The sequence below is a fragment of the Equus quagga genome, chromosome 4, assembly GCF_021613505.1.
Source record: "Equus quagga isolate Etosha38 chromosome 4, UCLA_HA_Equagga_1.0, whole genome shotgun sequence".
NCBI lineage: Eukaryota > Metazoa > Chordata > Mammalia > Perissodactyla > Equidae > Equus > Equus quagga.
This window is the reverse complement of record NC_060270.1, coordinates 57,155,825-57,183,214: the sequence shown is the minus strand read 5'-3', so window position 1 is coordinate 57,183,214 and position 27,390 is coordinate 57,155,825. Positions and strand designations below refer to the sequence as shown.

Here is a 27,390-nt window from a genome sequence, read left to right as displayed (position 1 = left end):
AGGAAAATTATATATTATTTTAAAAGTCCTCTCTAAAATTGAGTTAGCTTCCCAAAGATCAATATAAACTTCTGCAAAATCGATCAAAGCAAATCATACCATAAAAATAACCACCATCTGTCTTAAAGAAAACGCCTTCTACATGAATGGGGACTAGTGAGGGCAGAGACTGATCCACAGTGTTTCATCTAATTGGTTTTATTGTCACTGGATCAGGTCTGAGACCAGGGAAATGGATAGAGCCTTGTTACAGAGTCACACACTGTAATAGTTCTAAGTGAAATTAAGTTTTTCTTGTGGGAAAATTATAAATATTTAAGTATCACAAGAGCTGACTACATACTTTCAAGTTTCTATTTTCTGCCAAAGGATCTGATCTTTTGCCATCATGTAATCCGACACAATAGCCACAGGAGGAAATTGCACCATCCCAGAACATCCCCTGGGGGCAAGGAGCGTCCTCTCTGACCCACCAGTGGGTCCAGCAACAGATCACACTCGCTTTTAAACCACAAACGGAGCTTTCCTCCTGATGTGAAACTAATAGCAGCAGCAGCAGAATGGTTTTTTTTCTCTTTATTCTCAAACTGACCGTGAAGGAGAAAACACATGGAACAGGTTAACAATGTGACTCGAATCTTTACTCTTTTCTTTCCGTCTCAGGGACTGAAACTGACACGCTTTTCATGATATCCTGGTCACCAGGTCCTCTTGTCTTTTTCCCTTCAGTCCTTTCCAAGAGGAGACGCGCTGCCTGGCATCCTGTATTATTCCTAACTTCCAGGTAGAAAAATGAGACAGACGAAGCGACATCTACAAACACCAGGGATTATGTTTTTTAAAAACAAGACAGATCTTCTTGCTTTAATTCTTCTCTACATTACCACGGCAAAATATTTATCAAAGTCCAAGAGATTACTGATACACAATAATGACCAACGACTTCGCATTAACGGAGCTATCGATAACTAATTCCCCAGTGAAGTAACTGGAAAGAGATTCAGATGTACAGGGTGACTCACTATTCTGTTTATACAGTTTTGAAACAACCATAACATTCAAACACCCAGAAAGTTCTAAGTAATATTAAATAATAATAACTCTGAAATACTGCAACATCTTGAGGTACTCTCTGAATGACCAAAAACAGATGAAATTTTGCTTGGTATCACTTAAGAGTTTTTTTACACAGAATTATTTTTAAAAATTGGTAATCCATGTAAGACATACACAAACCCCTTAACTGACTAGATTGTTCAATAAATAGAACTCCACGTTGCTTTGCTGTATGAACTAGCAAGCTTATAACTCAACAAAACCCTTTTAAGAAGTTCTAGTCTATAGAAGGACATGTTCAAATGGTTTGGTCCTATTACTTTTATTAACAAAACCCCCCAAATTCCTTTCTATTTCATTTCTCTGAACATTCTTTAAAGGGCCTGACTTGATTTCTGTCAAAATGAACCACAAGCGGAAGCCTCCAGTCTCCAGTTCTGCATGAGTCTCAGCTCAGCGTCAGCCAGCACGGCGACTGCTCGTGAATTTCCCATTGGAGATTTTTCAGTACCAACTTTAAGACTTTCCACAAAGTATCCTGTCCTTCTCTATGATTTTGGTAGAATGTCAAATTAATAATGACACGTGGTGTTCCTCAGCATAACCTGCCAAAATGTGATAATTTCCTTGGAAGAAAAGCCATGGGCTGCAATGACACGTCTGAGTTGACAAACATCCAAATGGATCCTATATAAAAAGAAAAGGTTTGTGTCTTCTGGAATATGAATGTCCACTTTTAATAAATTCAAACAGATGCCAACATAAACATCTTCAAACTTGATGGGTTTTACGTGACTCATCATTTCATAGATCCTGGGCACCAAATCTCTGGACATTATGTAACCCAGCCCACTGCAGTAGGGAGGGAACACCTTGAAGGGATACTCCTGGTATGAAATATGAGATTTTTGGTAAAATCCTCTATAGGAGTAATTATCAATGAGGGGATAACCTGTGAAAAATTTCTCTGACTGGTTTAAATTTAAAAGATACTTCACTAAATTGCCAGTGTTGATGAAAACATCAGTGTCTGTCTTCATGATGTACTTGGCATTGGGGCAAAACTCAGTTACCCACCTGAATGCCATAATTGTTTTCAAGGTCAGGTTATTATATGTGTCTAAAAAATCCTGTCGTATTATGTCGCCATAAAGAAGGTGTTCGTCCTCTAAGGACAATGCCAACACTTTGTCTTCCCTTTCAGCCTGTCGGCCTAGTAAGAAAAACGTAAGAACCTCATATCCCCACCAAGACTTTTTTTCACCCCAGGTAACTCTAATAGCCTGCCTGGCTTTCACATCTGAGGGGTGTGAGGTCACCAGGATGACAAGAAATGGGTTTTGAAGAGAGCAGTTTGAATGCTCTCGAAGCGTGAAGTGGAAGTCTTGTCTGTAAATGGGCTCATACTCGTAGAAGTACATCCAGTTGACGCGCTCGATCACGTTGTAGTGGGGCAGGCTGAGGTACCACATCACGAGGAAACTCAGGAGTGACAGCAGCAGGAGGCTCCACTTCAGGGATCTCAGCGACATCCTGCTCGGAAGGGTGGTCCCCGGAGCCAGGGCCACGCACGGTAGCTCAAAGGATGCGAGCCTCAGCTGCTGGAAAACTTACCAAAGACCCAGTCAGTGTTTGACCACCCAGGAAACATTTCCAAAGGGTACCTGATGATCAGCTGAAGGAGAGAGTCCAAGAACACACTCTCCACAGCAAACCAAACTCCTGACCTGGATCTATGGCACTTCCCTCAACTACAGGAGAACGGACACCAACAAGCAAGCATGTGCTTTAGCTTTTCAATCAAGACCAAGCTTAAAAACATCTCTTTATTTGGGGAAAATTAATATTTACTGTTTGACCTAAAATAACTGTTGAAATATGATTTTGTCCCCAAAGACCAGAGGGACGGAAAGAGATGAGTAATGGAGGGGCTAGAAGATGTCTCTAATAAATCCCCCTACATAAAAGCCCTGCTTCCCCTCTTTACCGCTAAGAAAACAAAGGCCCGTGAAGGATGAGGCAAGAGGCCCAATAAACCAAGGGTCTTTCTCAGCTGTGTAATCTGACACGGATTCCAGAAAATCAAGAGTAAGAAAAACCCAGTAGCTACAACTATCCATGGCGACCTGCTGGTGTGGGGTGAGACAAAGGTGGGGCCTCCTCACCCAGAGGCGAATCCTCTAGACGCCAACGGGGTAACCAGGTCGGGGCGTTTAAATCTGACATGACATAGCTTCTACTTGCCCTAAACACCACCCCGGCCCATCTGACCTCACTGGCTGCACTCAACACTCAGTCTGCAGGGTGGGTGCTTAGAAAGGCCTGTCTGTAGTATTGTGCTGTTTTGTGTTTCCCATTCCAATCTATTCAGAAACCATGCACCAGATCAGAATCACAAGATAGAATCTCCTAAAACACTTTTATACAGAACCTCCAGCTGAGACAAGACAACAGCTGGGAGACACAGAGCGGTCACTGTGGAGTGACGGCCACGGCCTCAGCTCTGCTCCAGATCCTGAGGACAAGGGTGGGTTACAACGTGGGATCCCACAGTGCTCTCCTGGCCCTATGATCACAGGCCTCAGTCTAAAGACACTCACGCACTAAGTATTTTCTAGACATCTTCCCCATCCACACACTACACCAGGCACCAGGGAGACCCCAGGAGGCAGGAAGTGGGAGGAGAAGACAGTCCCCAGGTGACATGTAAACACGGCATGCAGTGTAGCACAGACTGTTCCTATCGGCTGCTCAGGACTTCAGAGCAGGGGACACACCAACGCCATGAGGGGCCGGCTAAGGAGTTTCTGAAGGCGGCCTTTCATCCGGTCATCTGGGAACCTAGAATCTGATCTGGGGGGCGCATGTTAATGTCGTCATATGGGAAGGCTGGCCTGTACAGGTTCAACCCAGGGTCAATCTTAGGTCTGGCACACAGCTCTTCCACCTGTTGACACGTGAAAATGACAGCATCTCAAGACTCCTCATCCTCTCATCTGGCCAGGTCTTACTTGCCCTGATTACTTCTGGCCACAGTAACCTTTCTTATGTCTTGCTTTCTGTATGTGAAGTCATGCAAAGCAATGGAATATTTCAGCAAACTCTCTCCCGTATACGTGGTTTCATGTATATGTGTCTTGCTTCTCCACGTACATTCTATGACCTTCTTAGCAAAGAACATTTTTCTCACAATAGTCAAAGTGCAAGACAGAGGGCAGCCTACAGCAGGAGTGCAAGGAACACTGACTTGATATGCTATTTCCATTTGTGTAAGGAAAAAATGTAGGTGGGTCCATCCCACCCCCTACTCACCCTTCCCCTGCTCACTAGCCATACACAGCCAGCCCCTGGAAAAACCGCAAACGGAAGAGATCCAGAACAAGAATGATGGAATAAATTAACCCCTTCTTACACTTTCTCCTCAGCTGGCTACTAGACACTGCACAACCCTAGGAGCTCGCTTACCTGCCAGCCGTCGACAACCTGCACATTCATTACACCAGCTGTCAGATGGCAGTTTTACATCTCATTCTAACAAATCAGCCCATGATAACAAATTTCAGACAAATGGAAGGAAGGTGTCCCGAGAAAAGGGCACCATTTATAACTGCGTGTGACAATGGAGGCCGTGCTGCTCTTCAATACTGGGAAGAACTCAAAACAGCAAATCTTACTGTAAAAGCTGTCTCTGTAAGTCATGGTTTCTAAATGTGAAAATGTGACTGTGGTTATGATGTCTACTGCTTATGCGCCCATGAAGAAAATTAAAAAGCAGCAAAAAGAAGAGGAACTATCTAGTCCAAGAGGAGGAAAAGGCCTTTGAAGGATGGGCCAGAAGAGACTCCAGGTGGCACCCAACTCAGGCGGCTCTAAGGCAGAGACCAGAGTCCACACTCAGCTCCACCTTCTAACAACCAGGGTGAGCAAGTGTGTTATTTAATCTCTCCGAGCCTCAGTTTCCCCATCTCTACACTGAAGATGTTAACACAGTGCAAATTAGTGATAATGTACGCAAAGCATCTGGCCGGTGCGGGGTGATCAACAAACAGGCTGTCATCAACAGCTGTGGTCGATCCTTAGCATCTTTCCCAACCTGTTTGTGTCTCTAAATTGACTTTTATTCTCAAAAGGGATTATTCTAAACAAATAATCTTGATGAATTCTTACTACTTGAAGAAAAGTATATTTCAGAGCCATAAATATATTTCTATTTCTTACCTTCTTGATTTATTTCTCCTGTGTGAAAGACCTTCAATTTCCTCAATTGAACATTCAGTAGTAAGGAGTCGTCAAATAATGCCTGGAATTTCTGTAAGATATATAAGAAACTTAACATCATTTACTTACGGGTCAGGGAATTAGAGATCAGAGGGGAAGAGAACATCCCCCAATTCCTTTCTGAACTAGGAACATAAGTGGAAATAAAAAATTTTTTAAAATACCACTAGTCTACAGAACTCAGAGAGCTCATGCTTCATCACGGTAAAAGGGCCCTCGGTATGCACGACTTACAATGTGCATGTGAGTTCTCCTGCCAGCGGGCGTCTCACGTCAGCCTACCACAGTTCCACTTCCCTGCAGAAAGAACTCAGGGGTCACGGGCAGAAGTGAAACACGGAACTTCTACGAGACACCCTGCTGGTGTCCTCTCTCTAGTTCTCTGTTCCACACACACACACACACACACACACACACACACGCACATGCAGCAGGCAACCCTGATGTGCGATTACCAACTGGCACTTCCCAACCCAGCCCTTCCCGTCTGCACCTCCATCTCTACTCACAAATACCCGAGACACCTTAACAAATGGAAAGGCAGTGAGGCACCTCTCACTTCCGGTCATAGTTCGGAAGGCTCATATCTTGGTTTTCACTAGCCATGTTTAAAAGCCAGAGTAGGATGTGAAAAACCTCCAGAGGTATTGAGACATATCACTCCTTATACCAAAAAATACTCCAAATGGATTAAAGATTCAAATGGGAGAAAAATGAACCTGGAAAAACACTGAAATAAAATATGGACGAACATTTCAATTATTTTGAAGTGGGGAAAACCTTCCAGTCACTCCACTATAAGGAAACAATCTAGAAACCATAAAGGAAATTTTGATCAAATGAAAATTTCAAGGAGTTCTTGAATAAGGCTGAAATGCAAAAAAACCCAAAACCAGAACAAAGCACAAACAAGGCTGAAAGAGAAAAAAAGGAAAAAAATGCCTGAGATATTTATGACACAGAATTTATAAGCCCAATAAAAAAAGAGTTCATACAGATTAAAAATTTAAAAAGATGAACCCTACAAGAAAATAAATGGCCAAAAGGGAAATTCTCAAGAACTAAAAATGATCCATAAAATAGATGTTCAAACTCACAAGTAAGCAGTGATACTGACAAAAATCACAAACTGGCAAATTAAAGGAAAAAAGAGTGACAATACTCAGTATGTGTGAGGGGAAAAGGCATTCTTGTGTACTTTCTGGAGTGAAATTTGAAAACATCAAAATTTTAAATAGACACATACTTTGACCAAGCAATTTAGCTTAGAGAAATAATCAGGCAACTGTGCATAATTTATAATACGGAAAATTTGATTTAAATGCTCCCAATAGGGAACTGGTAAAACAGAACTATGATACATCCATACCACAGCATATACTTACTCATTCTATGCGATGAGGCTTGTCTATGTTCCCCTGACATATTAATAAGTGAAAAATGCAGATGCAAAACTGATATGTGATATGATTCCTTTTGAACGATGGAAAGATAAGATTCTATAAAGCCAAAGTGCCACCCGTGCAAAGCAAGGGGTCTGGAAGGAAGCGCCCCCATATGTCAATGGTTTCTATTCCGTGGGCTTTCATTCTTTTTTCTTTTTGTGTCACTTGGATTTGTATTGCCTTTGTCCCCCTGAACGGCAGTCACCCATCGCTAGCATGAGGATCCTGAGTTTGATCTTATCCCAGCTCTTCCCCCCAAAGTGCGACCATGTACAATTCATCACATTTCTATTAAGTATTATTCTTTATTATTTCAGCAAATATTATCTCATTATAGTAAGGAATGCTTTTTAAAATCCATTGAAAATACAGTAATTCTAATATAAATCTAACAGGATTTACATTAGCTACTAATAGCATTATACACACACACATATAAATAGATAAAACAATTTATATATAAAGTGTTTACAACAAATGTTATTAGTCCCCCAGTAACCCTAAGTAGTGGGTAAGGTGGCTTTATTGTACCTATTTACAGATGAATTTTAGGGAATTCCAATAAAATGAAGGTGAAATAAAGACGCTTTTAAACAGACTAGGACTTATAAAGTCCACAAACTCTAGCAAAAACAAGTAGCAAAGGAATGTATTTTATGAAGAAAAATGAGCTCTAGAGGAAGGAATGCAATGCAAGGCACAAAAGTAAGCAAGGAGACTATTAAAAGATAACGAAAACTAGTAAAAATAGACAGTAATAAAAAAGGAGAGCAATAACAAAAACAGTATTTTTTTCACATGATTAAAAAAAGTGATGGGGCCGGCTTCGTGGCCGAGGGGTTAAGTTCGCGCGCTCTGCTTCGGTGGCCCAGGGTTTCGCCGGCTCAGATCCTGGGTGCAGACATGGCACCGCTCGTCAAGCCATGCTGAGGTGGCGTCCCACATGCCACAGCTAGAAGGACCCACAACTAAAAAATACACAACTATGTACGGGGCAGCTTTGGGGAGAAAAAGGAAAAATAAAATCTTCAAAAAAAAAAAGTGAAACTAAAATACTATATAAAATTGACATGGTGGTTGTAAAAAAATTTTCGGAGGATAATTAAAATATGTTAACATTCTTATCTAGTTCACGAGGAACAGAAAATAGTGATAAACTTTAGCATTTTGCAGAAAAATTCATTTCAGGATACGTTAACCTAAGAGTGACCATTGAAAGAACAGATATGGAACATGTACCTTCCAAACTGATTGAGAAATGAAAGAAACAAAGCAAGCTACAACTGAATAGACGGTTGCAGCAGAGGGAAAACAGAGATGATGCAGGGCAAACAGAAAACACAAAGGCAGGGGGCAGAAGGACATCTAAAGGTGTTCTTGGAGTAAATGTGCACGGGACTCACCTACTGAAGAACAGGGCCTCTCAGACTGGCTGACAATTCTGCAGGTCCCGCTCCTCAGACGCATGCCTAAAGCAACACACACAGATAAAAACGAGGAAAAGAAAGCATGTATCAGGAGCATGCCAATCAAAAGGCTGCTGTAGCTAATTATTAAGATCACACATTCTAAATAAACAGTGCTTAAAAAGAAATTTTGCTAGTCATAAAATGAACCATCCAACAAGATAATTTAACAATCATGAAGCTAGATAACCATAAAAACATAGTCTCTACATATATAAAGCAAAACCTGAGAAGTATGAGTACAAATGAAAAAATTTATAATCCTAATGGGAGATTTCTAACAAATTTCTCTAAATAACTAATATATAAAGCAGGAAAAAAAAAGATACAAATGATTCAAATACTATTATTGCTATGTTGATCGAAACACTTAGCACCTTTCGTTCAATAAAAAGAACAGGAATATTCGAGACCACATGAAACATTTATTAAAAATTGATGCTATTAGGTGGCCTAGGCCATCTCAACAGTGTTTTTGTAAAGATTGGCATCTGAGCTGCTAACAACTGTTGCCAATCTTTTTTTTGCTTTTCTGCTTTTTCTCCCCAAATCCTCCGAGTACATAGTTGTGAGTGCCTCTGGTTGTGCTATGTGGGACACCGCCTCAGTGTGGCCCGACGAGCGGTGCCATGTCTGCACCCAGGATCTGAACCAGTGAAACCCAGGGCCACTGAAGCGGAGCACGCGAACTCAACCACTCGGCCACAGGGCCAGCCCCTCAACAGTTTTAAAAACTCAACTTAACACAGGCCACATTCTCTGACCACAATATAACTCGACCACAAAAACATAACTTGAAAAATAAACAAAAAATCTGTTTAGAAACTCAAAACCCTCACACAATTTGTTTAATCCATACATTTAAAGAGAACACTATATTGGACATTATAAGTGAATACCAGCAAAATATGTTTCAATGAGGCAGCTATTGCACTAACTCCTTACTTGAAAATTATTGAGGGGAAGTGGGAGACAAGCTATTTTTTCCTGCTTTAAATAATGATCTATAGTTCAAGGGTGGCAAATAGCTCCAAATGAAAAGGAAATGCTCTTCTTTATAGAAAAATGCCAATTATAAATGCAGGTGGAATGTCAGATTAAGAAAACTATCATTTTGCAACCTCTACAAAATTATTCATTCAGGCAATAATTATCAATAAGTGTTTTGATCATAAAATGAAAGATTGATTGAGAACTGGACATCTGTATGGTGCCAAAGTAATACTACTAAGATTACTTTCCACTTGCAAGGACTGAAAAAATATAAACTTCATACTGGAGGAATCAGAGTGCCACCACCCTCACCCGATCGTCAATCTTAGTATTACAAATGGTGCAACAAACACACACTGTGTCTCTCCTAATGAGATACAACGTGCAGTGTACAATATCATCTCTGAGGCATCCTAGCCAAAACGTTTAACTGGAATCTACTCAAGTTTTACAAGAAATACAGCGGATACAAGAACAAGCTAAGGAACATCACAAGGAAGCAATCAGACAAATCCAGGAGTGGGGTGCTCTATGGGGCAACCAGCATGGTGTCTTCAGCCAGTCAATACCCTGAAAAAGGGATGGCTCTAGATTAAAAGAGATTAAGGGACATGCACAATTGCAGAGTATGGTCCTGGACTGGATCCTGGAGAAGTCTGAAGACAATCCAGATATTAGGTGATCTGGAGGATTATTAATTTTGTTAGGTGTGATAACATTAACTGGGTACAAAATAAAATGTTCCCAGATAAATAAATGTAGTCTATTCACACCTGGAATATTATTCAGGTATAAAAAGAAACAAAGCACCAGTACAGGCCATAACCAGCATCAGTTGTAAGAATTCAGATCAAGGATGAACCTCAAACACACTATGCTAAGGAAAACAAGCCGAACACAAAGACCATACATGGTAAGACTCCACGAACACGCAATGTCCAGGAGAGGCAAGTCTACACACAGTAGGCTAGTGGTCGCCTGGGGGTGGGACCAAGGACTGTCTGCAAATGAACATGAAGGACATTTTTGGGGTGACAGAAATATTTTAAAATTTGATTGTGGTGATGCTCGCACAACTCTGTAAATTTAGTAAAAATCTTTGAACTGTACAATTAAAACGAAATAACTTTTCAGTATGTAAATTATACCTCAATAAAGCTGTTAAAAACAATTTAAAAAGTTTTTTAATTTTCCTATTTTTAAGAGTCATACACTGATATATTTGGAATGGAATGTCAAATATCTGTATTTACTTTAAAATATTTCAGTAATTGAAAGTAAAGAGAATTGAGAAAAGAAAAAAGTTCCCTCACACATTTTTGGTGGAGTATAAAATGACAACACCTCTCTGGAGGGCGATTTGGAAATACTTACACAAACCACAAACATATCCACTCTTTTATCAGTAATTTTGTTCCTGGAATGTATTTTAGACATAGCTACATATGTGTAAAATGATGAATGTATATAAGGGTATTGGCTGAAACATTGTTTGTTATAGCAAACAATTAGGAATAACCCAAGGGATCATTAATGAGGGATTCCTTACATAAACCATGAAACATCCACACAATGGAATACTATGCAGCTGTTAAAAAGAGAATGAGGACATTCTTTATGTAGCGACGTAGAAAGATTTCTAGAATATAGTAAGTGAAGGAGATACAGAACAATGTTCATAATGTGCTAACTTTTGTGTTAGAAAGGAAGAGGAAATAAAAATATATATTTGTATATGCATGAAAAAAACAATGGAAAGACACACAAGTGTAGTAGGCAGTGAGGAATGGGGAGGGTCAAAAAAGGGGTGAGAGCACCCCTTTTGATATTATTGTTATATTACTTAATATTACTTAAGTAATATTACTTTCTCACATATATTATTTTTTATATTATTTTGATTTTTAAAACACTTGAATATATTAAAATTCAAAACAAAAAACTTTTTCCCTATTAAAAAAAGTGCTACATGCAAAAATGCACTGGCCGTAACTACAGCAAGTCCTTGCAGAAAATTAATAACCTTTTAAAAATAATCTACCTTTTTAATTACCTTTATATACATTTTTTTCCTTTTTTTTTTTTTTTTGAGGAAGATTAGCCCTCAGCTGATATCTACAGCCAATCCTCCTCTTTTTGCTGAGGAAGATTGGCCCTGAGAGAACCTCCATGCCCATCTTCCTCCATTTTGTTTTTGTGGGACACTGCCACAGCATGGCTTGATAAGTGGTGCATAGGTCCATGCCCGGGATCTGAACTGGTGAACCCTGGGCCACTGAAGCTGAGCATCTGAACTTAATCACTGTGCCACCAGGCCAGTTCCCCTTTATACACACTTTTTGTATCCACTTGACTTTTTTTACTGGCATATAACTTACATACAGTACAACTCACTCTTTTTATTGCATTGTTCTGTAAGTTATGACACTCATGTAACCACTGGCACAATCAACATATAAAACAGCATCATCACAATAAAAATTTTACTAGCATCCCTTTAACGTCAACCCTTCCCCCTTCTGCCAGACAACCACTGGTCAGTTTTTTCTCTCTATAGTTTTGCCTTTACCAGAATGGTACATAAATGGAATGATACAGAATGCAGATATTTGAGTCTGGCTTCTTTCATTTAGTATAACAAATAATACGTTTTAAAAAAATAAGTTGAAAATAAACGCGATGAGTACTTAGCTCAAGAAGTTAAAAAAAAAATTCCAATGTTATTACAAAGAAAATAGAGAGAATAATAAAGCAGACACTAGTGAAAAGCAAAAAAACCCAATAAGGATGATTATTAAAACACAAATATTAAGAATAGAAGGGAAGTTCTTTAACCTGTTGAAGAAATTACAGCAAACTCAATGATGAAACTTCAGAAGCATTCCCATTAAAGTCAGAAAGAAGACAAGGTCGCCAGCTACGGCCTCTACCACTCAGCATGGTCCCAGACAGCCTCACCAGCCACTGGATCGGGAAGAGGAGGTGAGACGCAGAAATGGCTAAGGAAGAGGAAAAAGCACCACTGTTTTCCAGTATACAATCGCCTACATAGAAATCTCAAGGGGAAAAGGACAATGTGTAAAAACTAATAAGTTTACCGAGGTGCTGGATAGGAGCTCACCGACAAATCAGAAACAATAAAAAAAAACAAATAAAAATCTAACAGGAAAAACACAACAGCAACAAAAACTACAGTGTCAAATAAAGCTAACAAAATGATGTGGAAAACTCAAAAACTTTTCTGAAGAATATAAAAAAAGATGTGAATACACAGGAGAGATAACGGGTTCAGGGCTAAGAAAACGTACATGGAAAGATTCCACTTGCACGAGTTAGTCAATACATTCACAGGGTTACGAAAGGCACTTAATCATCTGGGAATAACCAACACAATTTGGAAAACATAGAATGAAGCTGGGGGGTGGGCACGGATTGGGTTTAAATCCTCCGTAATTAAAACAGAGTCGCAGATCAAACAACTGAAGAGCAAGGCCAGAGAGAGAGCCACGCACACAAAGACTTGACACATGGCCATGGGGAAAGGACTCAACGAAAGGTTTCAGAATAAATGTGGAATAAGTAAAACTGTATTCATGTTTATTTCCAAAATGAAATTCCAGGTGTATAAAATAACTAAATGTAAAAAAAAGCAAAACTAAAATTACTGCAGGAAAATATAGCACAATGTATTTGTGACCTTTGTGTGGGAAAAGCCTTTGCAAACAAGTCACAAAAAGCATATCCCATACAAGAAAGGAGAAATACACTGGGTCACATTAAAATATAAAAGTACTTACAGGACAAGGCACCAAAACACACCGCTCAAAAATGAGCCACAGGGGCTGGCCCCGTGGCCGAGTGGTTAAGTTCGCGCGCTCCGCTGCAGGCGGCCCAGTGTTTCGTCGGTTCGAGTCCTGGGCGCGGACATGGCACTGCTCATCAGACCACGCTGAGGCAGCGTCCCACATGCCACAACTGGAGGAACCCACAACGAAGAATACACAACTATGTACCGGGGGGCTTTGGGGAGAAAAAGGAAAAAATAAAATCTTTAAAAAAAAAAAAAAAAAAAGAGCCACAGACTCAGAGAAGATAATACAACAGATAAAGGACTGGCGCCCAGAATCTCTTCTGGATACACAGTATCCATTGTTACATAGGATATATTTGTAATAATCTGCTATTGTAGTTGACCCACAAGAGCTGAAGAAACATCCCAATAACAGAAGAGCCCAGAAACCTCCACAGACAAAACAGGCTGTCAGCTTCCAGATTATCAAGTGTGCCAATGCTCTAACCATCAAATAGAACTGCCATCCTCGGAGAAGTGACGAGCAGCTCAATTACTAAGCCCCAGAACTGACTGAAGCCCCGGACGGCTGCCTCACGGGCCGCCAACCACAGGCTGCATCTGGGGCTTATCTACGGGGGTTCCAGCCTCACAAGGGCTCTGTGGACCAAAAAAATTGGAAATCATTCAAACAAACAAACTACTCTATTTTTAATGGAAGGCTTTTCACAGTTTTTAATATATTAATGTGCATTCTCTGAGAAGAAGATACATAATGCAACGTTTCTCAAATTTATCTGAACAAAGAACCTATTTTAATTTTCAGAGCCTCTGGTAGGACTGGAATTCCTCATTTTGGAAATCGTGTTCTAGAATATTTTTGTGTTCACTGAACTGAGAAAATAGTTTCTGTGAATTACTAAATAAAAATTTAAGAGTACTTTGGAGTAAAAAGCAAAAATGCACAAATTGGTTCAATTACTTTGGAAAACTTTTTAGTGTTATTCACTAAGGCGGGACATACACACCCTGTGAGATGGCAAATCCGCCCCAGGTAGAACACTCAACAACGTGTACACACAGAAGGAACCAAAAACATTCAGGAAGGTTCTAATAACACACTATTCACGGGAGCCCCGACTTGGAAACAACCCACAGCAGAAGGGAAATAAACTTATGTAACAGCACATTATACAAAATGAAAACGGACAAACGACATCAGGGAGCATCTCTCAAACATAACGTTGAGCTGAAGGAGCCAGACGCAGGAAGAACAGACCCCAGGGCCCCACTGACGCACAGCTGACAGGCAGGCGAGAGTAACCTGGGCTAGGACTGAGCACGCTGCGAACCCGGGGGAGGTGGAAGGTGACCGAGAGGGGCCGGCAGGGACTTTCTTGGGTGCTGGCCACGCTACTTCTCGACGTAGACTGTGGCTACAGGGCAGTTCCCTCTTCCAACCTGTGTACTTCTTTTTGTATGCCACACTCAAAGAGGTGTAAACGCGTGGGCGATCCAGTCGGTGGTGTGTGTGTGGGGGTAGGGCTGACATGTGCAGCTGGTGCCGGCAGTGTCTCCAGGACATGCAGCCCTGGTGCCCCACTCGTGCTGAGAGCAAAGCAGGTGCCACCAGGCACTCCCTCACGGAATCTTCAAGAGAGCCCACAAACTTCAGCACTCTTAAACCCTTCACTGTTATGTTTACAGGTAAGGCTTGGGGAGAGGCAGTAACTTGCTCAAAGTCACAGGTTGGTCAGTGGGGGAGACAAAATCAAAGAGATCTCGCATTCTTGGCCACACCTTCCGATCCCAGGGGTCTGCGGCATTCCTCCTGACCACAGCTGCTGAGTGCGTTCTCATTTCCGCAACCACTGAACCCTGACAGAAACAGCACAGCAGCACCACAGCCTGTCTTCACACAGCAAGACTCAAGATTCCCACGCTCAAAACCTGAGACTTGAATTATAAGCCACAGCAATAACCAATCATTCATGCAGATACAGACCTTTTTATTTTGCATCAAAAACATGCTGAGCACTAGAAAATAAACTGGCGGGGGGGGGGGCGGTGAGGTTGGGGGGTGCATGAAGAATCAGTTCAAATGCAAGGACTCCGAGAAACAAAACAATTGTACTGCAATAGTACAATTATGTAAGCCAAAATAACCTGAAATTCTTTACCAGGATGTAAAAATGTTGGTTATTTTCTGCAAAAGAAGAGCAAATTTAACTATTTAAAAGAGTATAAATTTTTTTCAGTTGCAAATCTAATGTATGTTCATTAGAGAAAATTTTGTAAGTGCAAAAAAAGTACAATGACAATAAAAGCTTAACGGTAACAATGTCAACATTCTCGAAGCAGCTCCATCAGGTCTGTCTCTCCATAGGAACATACACGCTCCATCTCATCTGCTGCCACTGCCCCCTCCCATCCCGCTGCAGCCAGGACTTCCCTTCTGATCCCCGAGAACGTCAAACTCTTTCCCACCCTCTGACTCAAAAGCTGGCTCCTCACACTTCGGGTCTCAGCAAAACCTCATTTAGGAGTCCTTCCCTGGGCTCTCATGTCAAGGACTTCCCCAGCCCGTACTTTCTACTGCATCCCTCCTTACTCTCTTCTTAGCATTGAACCCGCGGGGAAGTTTCTGTCTGTTGGTCACTGTGGTTCCCTTCACAAGAAACTGAGGTTCCTGAGGTCTCTGCAAAGACCTAGGCCATCCTGTTCACGCTGTACCCCCGGGGCCCAGCCTGCAGGAGGCACTCCGTGGATATCTGAAAACCGTGCAAATGGTCTGGAAACGTGCTTTTATCGACTTATTAAGAAAATATTCCCAAGGATAAACTGAACCCAAAAATAACCCCCTGATTTTCTGTTAGATGATATTTACTTTTCTTCAGCTATCTTTTAACACAAAGCCTTATTCTAACAGGCTACAATGATTCTGATCACGCGCACTTTAAAAGGTCCAGACAGGGAAAACAAAAAAATAAATTTCAATGAAATTCTAAGCCCAAGCATGCTAGACTCAGGGTCATCCAAAGAGAAAAGACGTGCTAAAGAAAATTACGAAACTACTGCCAGTTGCACAACATTATGACTTTTCTCCATAAAAAGCAATACTGGGGGCCGGCCCCATGGGTGAGTGGTTAAGTTCACATGCTCTGCTTCAGCAGCCGGGGGTTAACTGGTTCGTATCCTGGGCGCAGACCTACACACCACTCATCAGGCCATGCTGAGGCAGCGTCCCACATAGAAGAACTAGAATGACCTACAACTAGGGTATATACCTATGTACCGGGGCTTTGGGGAGGAAAAAAAGAGGAAGATTGGCAACAGATGTTAGCTCAGGGCCAATCTTCCTCACCAAAAAAAACCCCAACAACAACAATACTGCAGAGTGGGTAGAAACCCAAACTGTCTAAAAATCGTCCTGTGCACGCTGAATTTAAAACAATCATAATTACAGACATCAACCACTTCCCATTCCTTGTAAGAGAGGGGACCACATATGAATACACATCCTTGAGGAAAATTTCCTTAGAAGTACCCTCTCAAACTGAACACAACAATTCACAAACACAGCAAAACTCTTCCGCTCTGATCGCCTCTGATTATCTCAGAAACATCCAGCGAGGTTTGACCACTACTTCTCTCTTCCCTCTTCTTTCTTTAACCCAGAGGTTCTCAAACTTTGCTGCACATTACAATCTCCTGAGAACTTGAAAAACTCTGGACACCAGGCTGCACCCCGGAACAACTAAGTCAGAGTTTTGCAGGGCGGTGAGGCTCAGGCAGCAGTATTTTAAGCTTCCCAGGTGACTCCAACGTGCTGCTCTGGACCCTTGAAGGGCAGCGCATGGGCACCAACCAGGAGCTGGGCGGGAACACAGGGCCTCAGCCCCCAGACCTACAGTAGCAGATACTACATTTTATCAGACAACACGTTTAACATTTAGGTCGGGGCTGGCACACAGAGCTAAGTAGAAGGTATTGCTGTTAATATGAAAGTCCACACTATCTGCTCCATCTAACTTCTTCTTATTTGCCCATATTCCTTCCATTTACAAACTCTGCCGCTAGCTCCCAATGTCTACGCCATCACATGCTCTATGACACATTTAAACAGGCAAATAAATCCTAGTCAATCCACCTTCTCCCTCCAAATCAGTATGCCTTCTTGTATTTTTTGCTGAGGAAGATCAGCCCTGAGCTAACATCTGTTGCCAATCTTCCTCTTTTTTTGCTTGAGGAAGATTAGCCCTGAGCTACTATCTGTACCAATCTCTATTTTGTATGTGGGTTGCTGCCACAGCATGGCTGACGAGTGGTGTAGGTCTGTGCCCAGGATCCAAACCCACAAACCTGGGCCACCAAAGTGGAGCGTGCCAAATTTAACCACAAGGCCACCAGAGCTGGCCCCAGTGTGCCTTCTTTTAGAGTCCAAGGATTATGTTTCCTCTAGGATCTTGAAATTCCTAATGGTTCTGCTACCCTGTCCATATATGCCCAAAAGAATGACCCACAGAGGCCCACAGTGCCAAATGTGGACTTTCCTGGTTCCTCCTTCATACGCACGCCGCCCTCTCCCACGATCCTTCCTTCTGCACCATAGTCTTCCTACAAGCAAAGGACATTCTTTCTCTGGACATGATTTGCACTGTGAGAAGACCTACAACAGATACTTCTGGCAATCGGGGGAGAACTAAAAAAGAACCTTTGCAAACCGAGGTGTGAGATGTTCAAGTGGCATCAAACTGCTTGAAAGACTGTGCCTATGTGACAAGGCTTCCACCCTTCTTCCCACCTTGAAGCACACAGCTGGGCGGATAACGGAATCAAATTTTCTTCACTGAAACAACGAACTGCAACCACTATATCTGCCTAATTTAATGACGCTTAAAAACGAACTACGCTTTACTCTGTCAGGGCAAACAAGTGTTTACATTAAAAAGAACCTGCTTTGGGGGCCAGGCCCGTGGCCAAGTGGCCACTTCAGCGGGCCAGGGTTTCACTAGTTCAGATCTCGGGTGTGACCTAGCACCACTCATCAAGCCACGCTGAGGTGGCGTCCCACACAGCAGAACCAGAAGGAGCTACAACTAGAATATACAACTATGTACTGGGGGGTTTTGGGGAGAAGAAGAAGAAAAAACCCAAAAAGACTGGCAACAGATGTTAGCTCAGGGCCAATCTTTAAAAAGGAGCACCGTGTTTGAGTGCACACATTGGACCTCGTTCGTGAAGCTGTACAGTGTGGGTCTCTAGCACACAGTGAGCAGGCAAGAGCTGCAACAGAAAAGCGTCTTTGGCCCGGACAGGACACAGGTGTGAAAGGGACAAAGGCATTTCCTAAAACTGCATTCTATCTGTTTCATCCAACAGTGGGCAGAACAGAACTGGACAGCTGGCACTGAGAGAAGGTGAATCATTTGAAAGGGAAAGAAAAGACAAAGAAGTTTCCACGGGAGTATTTTTTTAGGGACAGAGACATGAGTCTCAACTTGAAATGGAATATGATCAGCAAATTAAGTTTATACAGCTAAGTCTTTCTGAGGCACCATAGTATTTTAATAATAATTCACTTTTTAAATATATCTATACATAATCCAAAATGGTTTAGTAGAGCTTAACTCTTGTACCTCCTCAAATCCTTTGGTGAAAAATATAGACTAAAATATACAACAAAATTTGTAGCTGTGTAAATGATCCTTAAAATCTTGTGAAGGAGACTACGTATTATGATCAATTTGAACAATCAGAATAATTTCTAAATTAAGATAAACTTACCTGTAGAATTTCAGAGGAGACTAAAGCTTTAGCTGAAGTTTTTTGTTGTTTTCTGTATTCCATGCTTTAGTTAAAACAGATTTGCTGTGAACTACTGAACCGAAGAACAAGAAAAAAATATGTATCTTAAGTCACAACTTAACACTGGACATCTAAAATCAATGTTGTACACCTAGCAAGATGCCATGGGAGCAAATTATTATACATCAACACACTTTGCTTTTGGAAAAGCCTTGGTCCTCTCTTCCTCCTCCTTGCTCTCAAATCGCCTCGTGCATCTAATCTGGAATTATATTTGGCCCCTGTTTTGACAACAGATTTTATTTTCAGGGCTGGAATTACACGATGCCCACTCAACTGAACGAACTTTCTAGTCCAGGAGAAAAAATATCATAAACTCTTGTCCCTTAACATTAATTAGTTCCCTTCTCGCGAGGCTGATCCAAGTTCGATTTGCACTTTTATCGGGCATCACCACTGTGAAAGCCCAAATCAGCGCCTGCCTCCGTGTAAGCCGCCCGGGCGCTAAACCACGACCCTGGTCCCAGCAAGGCTGCAAACTCAAACCCTGCACCTCTGAAAACAGAAAAAAACACAAGGTTTGCTAATTTGTGCCCTGGCTGTAGCTCTTCCTGACAAGGCGGCCGCCCCCTAAGCGCTGGCACTGTGCGCAAAACACAGAGGGCAGCCCCCCGCCCTGCCTGCGAAGCCCCCGGGAGGCCCCGCGGGTCGCGGGAGGGGAGCACGGAACGCACCGGTGTGTGCTGCGGACATCTCTGCTCGCAGAGACACTCCGCCGCCCCTGCGCGAGTTCTGGGAAAACGCCTCCTCTGCTCCTTAAGATCGCCTCTTAGAAATCAGGACCCCAAGGGTGCCCTCCTCCTCGGGCCCGCGTCCCGCCAATCCCGCCCCAGCAAGAGCCCTCCCTCAGTCCCACTGCCGGGCCCCTCCCGGCGCCGTGCAAGCGCGCCCCCCGGGCCTGCTGGGGACCCGCCAGCACCCCCACTCCCCGCGCCCCTTACCCGCCGCCGCGACCCACCCGCGCCGCCAGCTCCCCGGGCGTGGCCGGCAGGGCGCAGGCAGGGAGGGGGCGGCGCCCGGAGGGGTGCAGGCCTGCGCCCCCCGCGCGCCCCTCTCGGGCCTGCCCCGGGAGCGGCCGGCTGCCCGTCACGGAGGCCCGGGCTCCAGGGCGCGGCTGCTCCCTGTGCCCCGGGGCCGCGCTCTGCAGAGGCCGAAAGCGTGAGACGCGCCCCAGCCCTCGGCGGCCGGAGGAGGGCGGGGCCCGGCAAAGCGGCGCGGCCCACGCCCGCCGCCCAGCCCGCGGTGTCCCGCCCGGCCGGCGCTCACCTCCTGAGCGCGGCGCGCACGCAGCTCCGACGCTGCCGGGCGGGCGATGCTCCGGCCCCGCGCGCACACGCAGCCTCCCCGCAGCCGCACGCACGGCCGGGCGCGCGCAGCCCCGCGCCGCCCCGAGACCCGCGCTCGCCGGCTCGCTCGCTGGTACGCACGCGCGAGCTCGCACGGCTGCAGCCCACGCCCTCGCCCGGGCGCGCTCTCTCGGTGCTCGCCATCGCTTCGCCTTCCGAGCCCATGGGAGTAGGTGTGCCTTTTACGCTGGAGGCTGGCCGAGGATAGGCGACTAGTGGCCGACTTGTGACAAGGATTTATGTTTAAGACTCGCTCCTCTTTGCCTGCTTGCCGTGTTCCCAAGCTGCGTAAATGCACGGCCTCGAGGCAGTCCTGGAGGGATTTACTTATTAAAATCCGCATAGCGCTATTAAGAAAAAATTGGGGGAAGTTCTTTGCTCTTTCAGAAGAAATGCGCCTTCTCCTTCGAGAAATCGATGGAGAATGAAGGGTGGGGATACGTCGGTTACAGTGGTTTGGTGCATGAACAGGAGTCCCAGAGAGTTGCATGCTCTCGGGAAATGCTTCTGGAAACTCTGCTGTGGTCTGGAGAAATCAAAGAGGGTCCCTCCCTGAGTCGTCACTATTAGTGCTCCCTGGGAGGAGGGGAGACGCTTTTAGGCGCGGGAGCTTGGTGTTGCAGTGTGCGTTGTGGTCCAACTGGTCTTTGGGTGCAGCTGGTTGAATTAATTCAGAAGTATTTCCTGTCCTCTCCAGGCGCTCCTAGAATAGTGCCGTGTGGAAACAGTTTCCCATTCTGGCCGCTTGGCCATGGTACTGGCTTGCCGCCACATTACCGCATGGAAAGTTGAAAGAATAGTTCAGTGAACACCCATGTACATTCCTCCAGGAGTGGATAACTGTTAACACTTTGCCATAACTCTTCTTTCTGTCTCTCCCGAATACTTCAGGCTGCATTTCCTAAGAATAAAGACATTCTTCTATGCAACCACATGAGAAACAATCACATCTAAGAAACTTAATAATTTGATACACCTAATACTTAACCCATATGTAAATTTCTCCAATTGCCCAAAAAAAAAAAGCCATCTGTTGGTTTTGTAGAAAGATAGTCCAATGAAGATTCATGCATTGCATTTGTTTGTTAAAATTAAATACAAAATGGAGACCGGACTTGAGAATTCTCTGAGCGGGCAAAACCATTTAAGCCACTTAAGCAAAACTAAATCTAGCTTATTTCATGAACATAAGAGAAACTTAGGTTATTTCTTACAAATTCTCCTGACAATCATAAAAGAAACTGGTCATCTTCCCAAAAGTGGTAGGAAATAATTACTTTTAACAAATCCCCTGCCTTCCAGAAACCCACATTGTAGTGACCTCCGACTGTAAAGGGTAAACAACTTTCTTATTTTGATAGCAAAGTTAGGCGGTCTCCTTTGCAAATAGATTAATATTTGGAAAAAAATAGACGTCTATTTGGAAGGATGCTTTAGAACATTGATACTGTATCTTACAAATTCTGTATTTTTATTTTAATTACATCCCTATACCTATTTTTTAAGTGTTTTGAATGTCCCATGAATAACTGGTGGGTGTGTGTGCTCATAGCTGCCAAACCTCCCTGGAGTGCAAGACAGAGCCGTGACAGCAGATTGGGGTAAGAAATTCTCCCAAATAAAATGAGTAGCAGAAAAGGTCCAAAACCTTTAAGAGATTATTTCCTTCCAGGCAGTCTCCTTGTTCTTTATGTGGCACTTATTAGCTTGTGATTCAGTTATCTATTGCTGTAGAGCAAATTGAAAATATCCATTTAATGTTTCTCGCAGCTCTGAGGGTGGGTGGTGGCTCGCTGTGGTCTTGTCTGGGCTTACTCACACAGTTATATTCAGCTGCAGCAGGGGTCAACTACCGCTCACCCCCATAACGTGTTCACTGTAAAGAGCCAGGTAATGCATATTTTAGGGTTTGTTTCTGTCGCATATTCTTCTTTGTTATTTACAGGCGTTCCCCCTTATCCGTGGTTTCACCTTCTATGGTTGCAGTTACCTGTGGTCAGCTGCGGTGCGGAAGCAGGTGACCCTCCTCCTGACATATTGTCAGAAGGTCAGCAGTAGCCTAACACTCCATCACGATGCCCACGTGGCTCACCTCACCTCCTTGTAGCACGTCGGCGTTCTGTTATCTCACATCACTGCAAGACGTGTGAGCACGGGACAATGAGATGTTTTGAGAGAGAGAGAGAGAGAGAGACCACATTCACATAAGTTTTATTACAGTATAATTGTTCTACTTTATTATTAGTTGTTGTTAATCGCTCACTGTGCCTAATTTATAAATTAAACTTCATCATAGGTTTGTATGTATAGGAAAAAACATAGTGTATATAGGGTTCAGTCCTGTCTGTGGCTTCAGGCATCCACTGAGGGATTTGGGATGTACCCCTGTGGATAAAGAGGGACTGCTGTATTTATTTTATTTTTTACAAAGCTTTAAAAAGCAAAAGTTATTCTTAGCTCATGGGCCCCGTGGGAAAAAAAGCTGAGGACCAGAGCTGGCCCACAGGCCGTCGTTTGCCAACTCCCAAACTAGAAAGTCAGCTGAGCTGAAGGTCCAAGGTGGCCTCCGTAACACGCCCGGCAGTTGGCGATGCTCTGCGCTGAGGGCCACAGTTCTCTTCGTGCGGAGGAGGATGCGGCCTCTCATGCTCCACGGGCTACGCTGTGGGTCTGTAGGCAGCATGCAGGAGAGTGGAGGCAGGAGCTGTGAGACTTGGTAAGGCATAGCCTTGGGAGTCAAACAAGGTCACATAGACCACATTCTGCGAATCAGAGGAAACCAGGAGGCCAAGCCAGATGCAAGGGATGGACAAACAGACTCCCTCTGGATTCTGGGAGGAGCTGTGGATAATTGTGGCTGACGCTACCAGAACCAAGTGGCAGATTTCTACTGTGTGTCCCACCAAGGCAGACTGAGGGCTGATGCTGACCTTGACATTAGACTGGCCTTATAGACTGGCCTCAGAGCCTTATTCAGATGACTTCGATTTGAGTCATAAAACTTTGAATGTATGATCTCTGACGGCACCGGTTGTTCTTACCCTCTCCTTTGCCCATACTGCCCCAGCCTATTTCTAATTCTGTGAGCACGCATTCACTTCCCTCAGTACTTGTTTACAGGTGTGTTACCGTGAGATTATCAGCTTCCTAGGGGAAGAGACCACACAATACCACTCCTAAACCCAGGGAGGATCTCCAAAAGTTTTTTTTGAGCAAGATTAGCCCTGAACTAACATCTGCCACCAAGCCTCCTCTTTTTGCTGAGGAAGACTGGCCCTGAGCTAACATCCGTGCCTATCTTCCTCTACTTTCTATGTGGGACGCCTACCACAGCATGGCTTGCCAAGTGGTGCCATGTTCGCACCTGGGATCCAAACCTACGAACCCCGGGCTGCCGAAGTGGAACATGCGCATTTAACCACTGCGCCACTGGGCCAGCCCCTGTCTTCAAGCCTTATGCAAATCCTTCAACATCAGCTCGAATGCCCCCATGTCTACCCTTACAGGAGGGCCCCCATGTGGGCCCCTCCCAGAGAAAACAGCACTCTGCGGGGTTCTCCAGTAAACTGCTACCAGTCCTTGCCTTAAATGGCCAAGGGAAAGCTAAAATTACAATTAGTGTGAGACCTTGCCAAATTCTGGCAGTCTCTACTTTAAACCCCACTCTCACAGGACAGCAAATCCCTCAGAGTGAAAAAGAAGTTCCTGTAGTGAGGGTATCTAATAAAATTCACAGTTTCCATGTCAATAGTACAGATGACGCTGGGGCCTTTCACAGGAAAGCATCCCTTTTCGCTGTGCACTACAGCTCCAGTCGGTCTGTTAGGTAGAGAGCTCCTTTCTAAATTAAAAGGCTAATATGTTTTGCCTCCAATGGAGACTTCGCCTTAGAATCTCCTGCTAACCTGGAGCTGATCTTTTTATGTTCCTTACAATCTGTCCTTGACGTAGAAGAGCAACGATTCCAGCAAAAGATTCCTATTTTAATCGAGGCACCCAAATATCTGTGGGCTACCTCTAACATCGACATTGGGAGAGTAGAGAATGCATTACTTGTAAAAGTTCAGATAGACACAACTAAACCTCTTCCCAAGCCTGAGGTCACACAAGGCCTCACACCAACGGGAGAAGACCTGCCTGCCCAGGGTTGGTCATTCCCTGTGCCCGCCCTGTAACAGCTGATCATGCCGGTCCAGAAACCTAACGGGCGGGGATGGCCGTTTGTCCAGGACTTGAGAGCTTTTAACAACACAGTTATTCCGTTTCCCAGCTGTTCCAAACCCAAACATCCTTTCGTCACAAGTTCCACCAGACTCAAATGGTTCACTGTTGTGGGCCTGTGTTCAGCGTTCTTCAGGATCCCTGTAGACCCCAACAGCCAGTATCTCTTTGCCTTTACTTGGAACAATCAGCAGTATACCTGGACAGTCATGCCTCAAGGGTTCACTAAGGCCCCTTCTTATTTCTTCCAAGTGCTGCACCAAGGTTTCAGTACCCTCCCGTCCCCAGGAGATCGACCCTTTACAGTGTGTAGGTGATGTCTTGCTTTGCTCAGTTACCAAAGAGGCATCCAGGAAGGATTCCGTTGGTGTGCTGCAACAGTTAGCCGAAAAGGGACGTAAAGTCTCCGAGGAAAAATATGTAGAAAGAAATATTTATAATATCTTATAATATAAGAAATAATTCTGTTATTTCCAGACACTGTTCATTACCACGTCATAATCTAAGTGCTGAAGGAATCCAGCTATCTCCAAAAAGAATCAAGAGGATCCAAGAATTCCCCAGGCTCACAAGAAGGTGACAGCTTTGTGCGTTCCTCGGCCTGGCTGGCTATTGGAGACTGCGTTCCTAATTTTTTCTGTCAGCTTCCCCACTCTGCGGACTTACTAACATTTCAGTCCCTGAATCCCTTCTGTGGGAAAGTAAACCTGAGCAGGCCTTTGGAAGATTAAATAGTGCCATGTGCAACAGCATGGATGGACCCTGAGGATATCATGCTAAGCAAAATAGGTCAGACAGGAAAAGACACATACGGTATAATTTCACTCATATGTGGAAGATAAACAAACACATGGATAAGGAAAGTAGATTGGTGGTTTCCAGAGGGGAAAGGGGTGGGGAGAGGATGAAAGGGATAAAGGGGCATGTGAATATGGTGATGGACAGAAACTGGACTTTTGGTGATGAACATGATGCAATCTATACAGAAGCTGAAATACAATAATGTGCACCTGAAATTACACAATGTTATAAACCAAAGTGACCAATACAATAATTTTCAAAAAAGAGAGCTTAAAACAAACTCTGCAGCAATGGCCTGCCCTAGGGCTACCTCACTCTTCAAAGGCTTTCACCCTATTTGTGCGTGAAAGAGATAAGCAAGCCCTGAGCATGCTTGTCAGCAGGCAATCGACAGAGGCTTATTGCTGGTGATAGCGATGGCGATGGCGTACAACTTGCTTCAGCTCCTCCTGCCTGTCCCAGCTGCCTTAAGGCTACAGCTGCAGCTGAGAAGTTAGTAGCAGCCTCAGTGGGTTTAACCCCAGGAAATGATATTCACAAACTTCCCACTGTGCAGTCATCTTCATTCTGAACTGACTCAGCATTTCTCTTCAAGCAAACTAACCTCTAGAGATCTTTCTGCTTTCACCACCTAATCTGCATCTCAAACCTTGCAACGTTCTTAATCCTGCCACATTACCACCCCTGCCTGATGACGGTGAACACTGTGGTGATGAGGGCGCAAAGCCCCATCTTGTGACATCGCGTTCTGATTTACAGGATGCCCCTTTGACTAATGCTGACCTAATTTTGTTTGCTGATGGGTCATGCTGTGGAACTGAAGAAGAGAATTTCTAAGCTGGCTATGCTGTTACTACTCAATATGACCTATTTGAGAAAGGAAACCTCCCACAAACTAAATTGGCTCCACAGGCAGAGCTCCACGCTTTTACTAGAGCATGCCAGTTATCAGAAGGATAAGGTGTTGATGTTTATACTGACAGCCAGTATGCCTTTGTGGTTGTCCGTGTTTTGGGGATGTTACAGAAACAAAGGGGTTTTCTTACTTCCACTGGGACCCCAATACAAAATGGACAAGTAAATCATCTGCTTGCTGCTATTCTCTTACTTTCCGAAATTGCTGTCATCAAAATTGAGGCTTGGGGGCCAGCCCCGTGGCCGAGTGGTTAAGTTCGTGCGCTCCGCTTCGGTGGCCCAGGGTTTCACTGGTTTGGATCCTGGGCGCGGACATGGCACGGCTCATCAGGCCATGCTGAGGCAGCATCCCACACACCACAACTAGAAGGACCCACAACTAAAAAAAAATATGCAACTGTGTACCAGGGGGATTTGGGGAGAAAAAGCAGGAAAAAAAAAAGATTGGCAACCGTTGTTAGCTCAGGTACCAATCTTTAAAAAAATAAATAAATTGAGGCTCACACTAAAAAGACTGAATCTCAGGATGAGGGAAATGGCCTGGCTGACTTCCACGCAAAGGCAGCAGCAACAGAATCTGTAGAGCTTGTGGCTCGCATGGACGAAGTCCGTCCTGCTTCTTCAAGAAAGGACCCTTTGTTGCCAGACTTCTGCCTCTTTAACGCCCCTGAATTTACATTGTTGAGTTAGAAGGGATCTACCAGAAGGCATTCATGACTCAGGAGCTGATTCCTCTGGCAGATCCCGACTTCCCTGTTTAGGAGTGAGTACAAATGAGGCTACAATCAGGAACCTCTCCTTAACTCTTGAAGATATTGCAGAATCTGCTGCTAAAGCAACAGCTGCCCAACAAAAATCCTTAGGCTCTCTGGCCAAAGTTGTTCTTGATAATAGTACAGCCCTTGATTATCTTTTGGCAGAGCAAGGCTACCTGGTGCACCTGGATTAATACTTTTGGGGAAATTGAAACTCAGCTACATAAGATCATTGAACAAGTTGGCTTAAGAAAGTGACTGCTTCAACAGGGTCTTTCTTTGACTTATTTTATCTTATTTTTTGATTCACCCTGAGCTAACATCTGCTGCCAAACTTCCTCTTTTTATTTTTTTTCCCTGAGGAAGATTTGCCTTGAGCTAACATCTGCTGCCAACCTTCCTTTGTTTTTTGTTTTTTGGTTTTTTTGCTGAGGAAGATTAGCCCTGAGCTAATAT

At 43.9% G+C, this 27,390-nt stretch overlaps 1 protein-coding gene across 12 annotated transcripts; it reads right to left on the bottom strand.

Annotated features, from left to right (window-relative positions):
• Positions 1 to 204: 204 nt before the first annotated feature.
• Positions 205 to 20,335, bottom strand: B3GALNT1 (beta-1,3-N-acetylgalactosaminyltransferase 1 (globoside blood group)). Of its 12 annotated transcripts, none has more exons than XM_046659313.1 (6): positions 20,163 to 20,335; positions 18,816 to 18,909; positions 8,183 to 8,248; positions 5,569 to 5,631; positions 5,275 to 5,365; positions 205 to 2,665 (listed from the first exon to the last, which is right to left on the bottom strand). In XM_046659313.1, the coding sequence occupies exons 4-6, from the start codon at positions 5,575 to 5,577 to the stop codon at positions 1,629 to 1,631; spliced, it is 1,137 nt and encodes a 378-aa protein (XP_046515269.1). In that variant the 5' UTR covers positions 5,578 to 5,631; positions 8,183 to 8,248; positions 18,816 to 18,909; positions 20,163 to 20,335; the 3' UTR covers positions 205 to 1,628. The 12 variants fall into 12 exon arrangements, with proteins under 12 accessions (XP_046515269.1, XP_046515272.1, XP_046515267.1 ...); XM_046659316.1 differs by having other exon boundaries at positions 18,816 to 18,906; XM_046659311.1 differs by lacking the exon at positions 20,163 to 20,335 and adding an exon at positions 19,838 to 20,101.
• Between the last annotated feature and the right edge of the window lie 7,055 nt (positions 20,336 to 27,390).

What these genes read in the sequence shown, in the direction of transcription:
- B3GALNT1 (XM_046659313.1), bottom strand. An exon ending in AGGAGAAATAAATCAAGAAG is followed by an intron (nt 2,666 to 5,274) that starts GTAAGAAATAGA and finishes GTCTTTGGTAAG; the next exon opens with TTTTCCAGCAGCTGAGGCTC.